Genomic DNA, 9,040 nt, shown 5'->3' with positions numbered 1-9,040 from the left:
CCTCCGGGTCTGTTGTGAGCGCGTTCACGACACTGTAGTGGCGCTGATGATGTATGACACTGCTTACATGTTATCTTTGTTATTGTGACCCGGAAGACAAGACAATGCTGAATAAAGTCGTAATTTTTGACCAAAATGTATTTTCGATGCTTCTACAAATTCTATCTGACCCTTTGATGTCACATGGACTACTTTGAAGATGTTTTTCTTACATTTCTGGACATGGACAGTATACCGTACACACAGTTTCAATGGAGGGACTGAGAGCTGTCGGACTAAATTTAAAGTATCTTAAACTGTGTTCCGAAGATGAACGGAGGTCTTCCAGGTTTGGAACGACATGAGGGTGAGTATGTGGTATTTTGCAAGATGTCTCAAGATGAAGGCCATACTTGTCTCGTGATCTTCTTACACACTGCTTTGAAATGGGTTTCCTCCTTTCATTTGGGTCATCTTGCAAGTCTTTGGCTGTACATTGCAGGTTTTTCTCAGTTGCTATGATTAAACATTTTATGATACTATGCTTTTTCTTCAACACCCTCAAAAGTTTTCTGGTAAAACACACTTGAAGCTAAGAAATATGGCTGAGAACTGTGTCTCTAGGAACTTTCAATGTCTGGGAAATATTCATATACTGTAGTCTCAGCCTTTCTAAAGTAATTTACTATTTACTCACATTTCACTGCTGGTTATATATGCTCTATATAATTGTGTATGTGACAAATAAAAATTCTTGAATCTTGAATCTTCTTGAATCTTGAATATTTATTCTCTTTAGCCTTTGTGAGATCTCTGTTGACATTTTTGCTACTCAACTTCAACACATGCATGGGCTAACTGTATAACAGCTCCAGATAATTCTGTTTTTAATAGAGTTTCTAAATGCTTAATTGTGTTTTGAGACTGTTTTATTCCCCATCATGCAAATAAGTGCTTTAAAAACAGCAATGCTGAATAGGGGTTGAATAATTATGACATAGCAGTATTATTAAAAAATCTTTTAACTCAAAAATTTGATATTATATATTGACAATATCACTTTTAATATGCCAGTGAACTGTTATAGATGCAATTTTTTATTTTATCCTGGATCTTCAGCTTGTATTTGTAAAGTACTGCAGTCTCTGAGGGGTTGAGTAATTTTGATTGCAACTGTACCTGCTGTTGAAAGTGATGTTTTTCTGCCCTCTAGTGGAGAATTGCAGTTCTGTCTCTTCCCCTGTAGTTTGCAGTAATCTGGTTTCAAGAAATCACTGCTATTTAGATGGAGCCAAATGTCAAAATCATAAAGGGGGTTCTGATGTTTAAACCCAACATCCAAAGACCCGAGAAACCCTACAGCGGCCCTCGGGCTAGACGACATATTGAATTTAACGCGGATGAAGACGAGGTTATGAAGGATAGACTATACAGTCTTTACCATCACACACACTGTAAAAGTCCTACGTAGATCACGTATTTTTCTTCCATATGGTTCCACTGAGGTAATTAATTGCGGTTTTAATACATCCTAAATACTGTATCTTCATCATATGAGATAATGTAGGCACATGATTCTTCACTGGCATGTCAATGCAAGTCTGATAATGAATGTGTAATAAATATCAAATGCGATTTCAAATACGCAAATGCAATGCTTTATTTATTGACAATTTCATTCTTATTAAAAAAAATCATGCAAATCAATCATTCTTTAGAGGAAGGCATTACAGTCAGTTTAGCACAAAACAAAAGAACAAGTCAACAGGCCTGTATTCAATTGCAGTGCATGTCTACTCATAAGTGTATTTTTTAATGGAATTTTTAAAGGACAAAGAGAAACAATCCTACCAAAAACTGTGACATGACTTCAGTACCTTAAAATAAAGTCTCCTGGGGTGTTTCATTGCCCAAAACAGCTAATAATATATTATAACTTAATTTACAATATTTTTAAGACAGCAAAATAAATGCATCTGAAAAATAAAAAAATATTTGTAGATGTTGAGTGAAGGTTAGAAATGAACAGGAAAAGAAAGCAACATTTTGCAATAAAATGATCATTATTAATATAAATCATAACTTTATCACAATAGAATGTATTTTAATAGTAAGAGGATCAGATGAGATTCGGATATACAGCATGTACATAAACATATCCTACAAAAGTCACTTCCCACTTTGAGCCAGTAAATATTAATGACTATGTACATCAGGTCCAAAACACATATTGCTCAGATAATGGAGATTTGTTTGGCACAGCCGATCACTACAGCTTTCAGCATCCGCTCTTAAAAAACACTTCTTGATCCTCATTCTTTGACTAAAATTTAAAAAAAACACCGCCATCAGACAGGAAAAATATTTATAGTTATCTTTAAGTATTTTTGTAATTATCTAAATGCATTTGTTTGGACCATGTCACATTTACAGCAGCATTATCTTTGAACAAACAATAAGAAAACCATTTGGTAGGACTTGATCTTGAATTGGCTGATTAAATCTACAGTCTCTTGATCTTTCAGCAATCGACTAGTACTTCCTTAAAGGGGAAAATAAGTCCATTTGGATGCTTATTTACATCTAGAACAGTTAGGCTGATCATTCAGCAACTATTTACATACAATTGAGCTCCATTTTACTATACTGAAAAATTTACATTCAGGCCTTTCAGTGATCAAAGCAGCCTAGCGATTTCTTTTTCACACTATCATTTCATTAATTTCATTCAGTGTCAACTCAAGATTCATTTGAGAAAAGCTGGTCAAAGTAAGTTTAAAGAGTGTGAAACTACATTCCAAAGCTTTAATCACAAAAGAAAACTTTTCCTGAGAAGGCCGGCGCTTAAGGACTCGTGCTGGAAGAGGAACGGCTTTATTCCTTCACCTCTGGCACTTTTTAAAAGGAAAAGAAGAGGTACTGAAGGTACGTTACAAAGGTAACAAAAGAGGCCGTATTTTTCATATGTAACATAAGCTTATTAACGTCTGGCATGTTCGCGACAGGTGAGAACAGTATAAGTGAGAGAGCTTTATTAAGACGGAGCACACGTGACTGTTCCAAAACATAGGGTCCTAAACCTCTTTGATAGTCCGTTCTGAGGGTTTGTAGTTGGAAGAACTGGTGTTGGACGAGTAGACGGAGTGGGTCCTGCGGTGCAGCCGGGCACGTTTTGTGGACTGATTATGTCTGCTGTTGCTGATGATGTCATTGATGAACTTCCTGCAGTCCACGCAGACCTCCATGGTGCTCCAGTCCTCTGTGAACTGCTCCGGCAGCTCCAGCTCGTCTTTGGACGATGAGCGCTCACCGTGCTTTGATGATCTGAGACGAATCAGGACGAGAAATAATATTACTGGCAGCCCTTACAATGCTAGAGATCAAGAGTTCCAACGTTTTTTGTTTTGTCAGCTGAACCCTATAAGCGTAAAATATTTCCTAAGTACCCCGTGAGATTTAAAGTTAATATTTCAATAATTTAAAGACACAATTACATGTTTACAGTTCTCTGATGCAAGTGAAGTAAAAACAAGTCATGCAAATAAAACTCTTTTTAGTAAGGGTTTTATTTGACTGTTTTTTTTTATTTGTAATGTTTTTTATTAAGGGCTCCATGACTAGGCCAAAATATTATATTGTGATTATTTTGTCATATATCACATTTTGATATGATGAACACTTACTTTGTAGCTGAACTTTAAAGGGACCTCAATCATCTTTTTTAGTCTACATTCTATTTGTGTGTTTTAGGTAACCAATTCAATTTATTAATATTAATAATAATAATAGTTAAGTATTATTATTAGTTTTATCTCTAATTAAGGTTTTAAGGTCTAAGGTTATAAAAGTTAACTTAAACCATAATACAAAAAATGTGGTTGTTATACAATATGTTATTTAAGATGGTTTTTAAAAATGATGTGAATATGAAAATAAAATGAGCCTTAGCGAATGCTACATTCTCAAAACAGTTCCATTTGTTTAATTTAATGTTAATGTTCATGCTTCTTTTAAAGTTGCATTTAATTAAGTATTAGCTTTTTATCAATTCACAAACTCCCTACAACTCCCTTAAGAACCCTGGTACAAATGACACACACTCTCTGATCACTTGTGGAGCTCACCTGGACATGGTGCGCTGAAGGCTGTGGCGTTTGAGGCTGGATGTGGTGGAGGTCTTCTCTGGGGCGGCTGACGCTCCAGACTCCTTTTTGGGCAGAATGCTGGGGCCCAGAGAGGAGATGGGCAGGCTGGCATGAGGCTTGGAGGGCAACTTCATCTGAGATGAGAGGATGTGCGGTCATGAGCAAAATGAAAAATGCACACCATAGTTAAAAAGTTTGGGGGCAGTCAGATTTGTTTTAAAAAAAAATTATACTTTTATTAAGCAAAGCATTCAAAAAAAGTCACAATGTTTAAATGTTGCAGCATGAATGTTTTCAACAGTAATAATAATAGGAAATGTTTCTTGAGAGTCAAATCAGCAAATCAGAATGATTTCTGAAGGATCATGTGACACTGAAGACTGGAGCAATGATGCTGAAAATTCAGCTTTGCCATCACACGAGTACACTGCATTTTAAAACATATTAAAAGACAAAACATTTTTGTTTAAATCAATGCAGCCTTGGTGAGCATAAGGTAAAGATGCTACATTTACCTTCTTACAGCACTGTGAACAAACAGGCCTGTGAGAAGAAAAGAAGAAGAAGAAAAAATATGATTCCACTGTGCATCACTACTTCATTTTAAGCCTGAAATGAAAATCTCCACCCACCTCTTACAGAACTGGCAGGTGTAGGACCAAGTGAAGAGCGAGAACTTCTTCGTCCGACATGAGAAGCAAAGCTGAGAGGAGGAGACACACAATGAAACACCTAGCATGTTCAAAACCTAGTGCGCAGTCTACTTAGTATTTATAGGCACCCTGTGCTTCAAACAAGAAGACAAATTCAAAAGATAAGCTTGTGTTGTGACATCTAGAGTGGGCAGTGATTGTAAAAGAGAAGAGTGCATTTACCTTTCCTTTCTTTAGCGCATTATAGACGTCTTTATATTGCTGGAACTTTTCCAGCTCTGCTTTGACAAGAACCTGTCTGATATGCATCACCTCCTCTACGGTCAATGTCAGGCACTCGACGGGGTAGCAGAACTCCTCCTGAAACCAACATATCACTTTCACAAACATCCTGAAGCACAAACTGCATATTTAAACATGCCATGCGAGAATGAGGGATGGAAAAATCATAATCAAGACGCAGCACTGGCAATGGAAACAGAGCTGAACATTTATAATTCATTAATATGGAATGTTAAACTCCGTTTATCTTGTTATGTAAGTTTCACCTCTATAGGTCAAGCCTTGCATGCAAAATTTGCATATAAAGATGAGTGGAAATCTAAATGCTCTGTGCTAAAACAATGCATAATTTTTATAATCATATTATACAATTATATTTGACCTGCTATCTCTGCATTATCCCATTCTTGACCCCTCTTATCAAAATCTTACTTCTCTAAATCTAGCATCGTCTGAATGATGCACTAACTTGTGCATCATTCAAAAGGAGAAAGTTTGTTGAGCGAAGTTGTTTTTCCATTCGATCATAAAATCATCTTGAGGACGGGTAACTGAAGTGATTTAAGTGTGGGGAATTTCCTTCAGCAGCTTTCCCTACCGGCCATGCAACATTGTGCAACATGCACACATGAAGCAGACTCCCTGCAGGAAGACTAACGAAGCCAGTGCTGACTAAATAGTGATGAAATGACTCCTCCGACATAACGTACATCCGTGGGCATGAGAATGTGGAATATGGTGTGCTTTACCTTGTTGTCCGAAGACAGCTTCAGTGTAAGGCAGGAGAGGAAAGCAGAGTGGTTACAGCTCTTTATCTATACTGCAATAAAACTACAGTATCACTCACTATCTAGAAGTGTTTAACAATCATTTTCCTGTAAGTGCTCTGTGATTATCAATTTTACAACCGTTCAAAGACCTCACAGGTTTTGCAATCAGTAATGATCAGTTACTTTCCTTTTAGACAGGACCAAAAACATAAAAAAACATTAAAAGAAAAACAGCATTTATCTGAAATAGTAATGTTTTACATTTAACATTATGTCCTTGCTGTCATTTTGATCAATTTAATGCATTCTTACTGAATAAAATGTCTTTAAAAAAAATCTTACTGACTTAAAACTTTTGCACGGTAGCGTAGCCCTTGAAACTTGTGCGAGGATGGGACAGAATCTGAGTCATTATTTACTGAAAATCTTTTATTTCTGGCAAGTATATCGTCAGCGTTGCAGATTTTAATGTGTGAATGAGAATGACATGAAAAGCAGGGCAGTCCGTGCCTCCTTAGAAAACATCCAGCCCCCCTGTGCTGCTGTATGGCAAAGATTAGCCTTTAATTGGGCTTCTGAATTGAAAATGAAAGCACAAGTTCTCCTTTATTTCTCTTTCTCCTCACTCGAGACCTGCAATGCTGCAGCACTAGACAGAATCCTGAGAATCTAATTATACTTTCACAAGACCCGGGACAGTTAAGTGTGACCACAGCCTGCAGCCAACTGACTGCTCGACACTAAATTACTCATTTACTGTCCTGGGAACAAGGAAAAACAACTTTGTAGGCAGAAGCATGGAGCTAAAGGAAGGGTTTGTAACAGTTACCAGAGATTTGGAGTTCTGGCGAGACGGAGGCAGGAAAGGCCGAACGCTGGTGGGAGCTTCTTTCTCTATGGAGTGCCTCCTCTGTGGAGCGAAGCGTTTGTCAGGTTGAGGGGTGGAAGAAATGGGCAGGAACTGTGGGGGATCTGGGGAAAAGACACAAATTGAGATGAGGAATCAGTGACAGGTTTTTTGTTTGGACTGTGAATAAAAAGTTCTGGATATTTCATGGCGGTTCTTACTCTTTTTGCCCATGACGGACTCTGGAGACGTGTCCTCAACCAGCGATGTGGACACACTGGAGCTGCTACCAGACTTCATAGTGTTTTGTTCCTCCTAAAGTAGGAAAAAGAGACGGTTCACAATCATACTTCACCTGAAAGTCTCGTCTAACATTTTGATGGGGTTTTTGCCAATACAGAAGATATCGAACCCACTCACATCAGAGTCGGAGCTGTCGAGCTCAGCCAGCGTGGGCGCTTTGAGCAGCCTCTTTCTCTGGGACAGCGGCTGACCTCCAGCTACACCGTTTACGGGGCTCCGAGCGAGAGACGTGCAATTGGCCAGGGACAGTGTGCTGACGGCCAACTTCCGGGGTCCATCAGGGATGTCTGTGTGTGGGATGGACATTATGAACATAATCAGATGCCAATCAAGACAGCAAAGGCTTTTTAACATTAGGCTTACACCGCACTGAACTACAAATAGTTTTACAAGCTTGCAGATCTTGATTTCCGACTGTTTGCATTGTCAGTTTGGAACTGATGAAATTGGATCTCTTTGTTCAAAGCAGTTAATAAAGGGAGGACAGAAACTCTCTCTATGGCACATTCACGGATATACTATGTGAAAGAAAAGGCTCACTCACTTGTTTTTAAGTGACTACATAGCAAATGCAACTTAGTTCACTATTAGGGAAAATCAGTACATTTAGACAATCCATTTCTTAGTCTAATCCTCATTCAGAACTGAATTCTGTTCACACACACGGGCTCTCAGAACCCAGGCATTTCTTCTCACACTGGGCTCAGGGGCGTGAGAGAGTGATGTGAAAGTCATGCTTGCATCAGGAATACTTTACCTGAGCTTCGGAACAAGTCCTGTGGGGTGCTCATACTTTTGCCTGCGCCTAGAAAGGAACATATTCTTCAATATGATCCCAAAAGCACAAAACAGGCCTTTCTATATGTGACATTCAGACAGTAAGCCATATAATATACAAGTTTAAACTAGACTTGGGTAAACCAGTCAGCAGCTCTGTGACATCAGCACACAGAAGCACAAGCGCGGTGTAGCCACAACAGAAGCAGCAGCCATACTGGACAGAGGACTTGTGGGATATGGAGGAGATGGAGATATGAACAGTGTGGTATAGCAGCAGGAGGTATAACAGACGAAAGTCCAGTGCAAGCAGCCATATTGGAGGTTAGCAGCAACTATTTTACATTAAAAACCGCAAATCTTTGCGTATGGCTTATTTAATAAAATGCAATTGAAAGGGAAGGAAATACAGTCCGCTTAAATTGGCTTTATTCATTAAACACTGACTGATTAAATCTGCATTGCTTCTCATCTGAATAAAAGCTGAGCTTGCTATCTGTTATGTCAACAGAAATGACCAACTCTCATTAGTGACGAATTGCTTTAAGCTGTAGCAATTTGCTGTCAGTGTGAACAACCCTAAAACAAATGGTTTCAAATCTTGGTTGTTGCTTTCTAGGGCGATTCTCCTTGTTCATATTTATACATTCATAGTGGGTGAAAAAAGACTTAATAAATTCAATAAATTAAAGGGTAAACATGTATGTGTAAACTGACACATTCACTTCATTGCAACAATTTATTTTGCGATCGATAGCTAGATTGATAGAGATTGACAGCCAGGTAAAAAATAATATAACTAATTAAACAGCCTATATATGTCTATGTATGCCAAATTAAATATGGTATATACTACGGTCAAAGTCTATTCATAGATATTATAGACTTATTATCTTATCATAAAGAATTACAATAAGAATCAGGTCACAAGATATTAAGAAGTCCATAATCCATCTTACTCTCTACTATTCACAGACCATATGATTATCCAAGTCAATCTTGACAACCATCACCAACTGTATTATTGATGGATAAAGAGAATCTATAATTTAATGGATTTGACTGAAAGCCACTGCTCACTAAAAAGCTTATAAAAACCTTAATTTAATATCTTGATATGTCCTTTAGTCATTTATTATCATTATTTTTTTCCATATTTTATTTAGCATTCATTTGTTCTTATGTTTTGAGCTCAAAATGTAATATTTTATTTATTTTTTATTCTGTGATTTTTCCTTTTCTTTCATAGTTCTTTTAAAATGTATATTAATTAATTATATTAAA

The 9,040-nt window shown here is 37.4% G+C and overlaps 1 protein-coding gene across 5 annotated transcripts in view; it reads right to left on the bottom strand.

The window, feature by feature from the left end:
• Nucleotides 1–1,621: 1,621 nt before the first annotated feature.
• The window catches only part of LOC127935762 (protein spire homolog 1), a 39,794-nt gene continuing 32,375 nt past the window's right edge, over nucleotides 1,622–9,040 (bottom strand). For 2 of the 5 annotated variants that reach the window (XM_052533908.1, XM_052533910.1), the window contains 10 exons: nucleotides 7,737–7,784; nucleotides 7,097–7,266; nucleotides 6,898–6,991; nucleotides 6,659–6,801; nucleotides 5,809–5,826; nucleotides 5,000–5,137; nucleotides 4,757–4,827; nucleotides 4,640–4,667; nucleotides 4,104–4,258; nucleotides 1,622–3,303 (listed from right to left, as the gene is read on the bottom strand). In XM_052533908.1, coding sequence (XP_052389868.1) covers nucleotides 3,054–3,303; nucleotides 4,104–4,258; nucleotides 4,640–4,667; nucleotides 4,757–4,827; nucleotides 5,000–5,137; nucleotides 5,809–5,826; nucleotides 6,659–6,801; nucleotides 6,898–6,991; nucleotides 7,097–7,266; nucleotides 7,737–7,784 — 1,115 coding nt within the window. In that variant the 3' untranslated portion in view covers nucleotides 1,622–3,053. The remainder of the gene's footprint in view (nucleotides 3,304–4,103; nucleotides 4,259–4,639; nucleotides 4,668–4,756; nucleotides 4,828–4,999; nucleotides 5,138–5,808; nucleotides 5,827–6,658; nucleotides 6,802–6,897; nucleotides 6,992–7,096; nucleotides 7,267–7,736; nucleotides 7,785–9,040) is intronic. The other 3 variants (XM_052533909.1, XM_052533911.1, XM_052533912.1) reach the window with 3 other exon arrangements.

The sequence above is a fragment of the Carassius gibelio genome, chromosome A19, assembly GCF_023724105.1.
Source record: "Carassius gibelio isolate Cgi1373 ecotype wild population from Czech Republic chromosome A19, carGib1.2-hapl.c, whole genome shotgun sequence".
NCBI classification, from domain to species: Eukaryota; Metazoa; Chordata; class Actinopteri; order Cypriniformes; family Cyprinidae; genus Carassius; species Carassius gibelio.
This window is presented reverse-complemented; position numbering and strand designations above follow the sequence as displayed.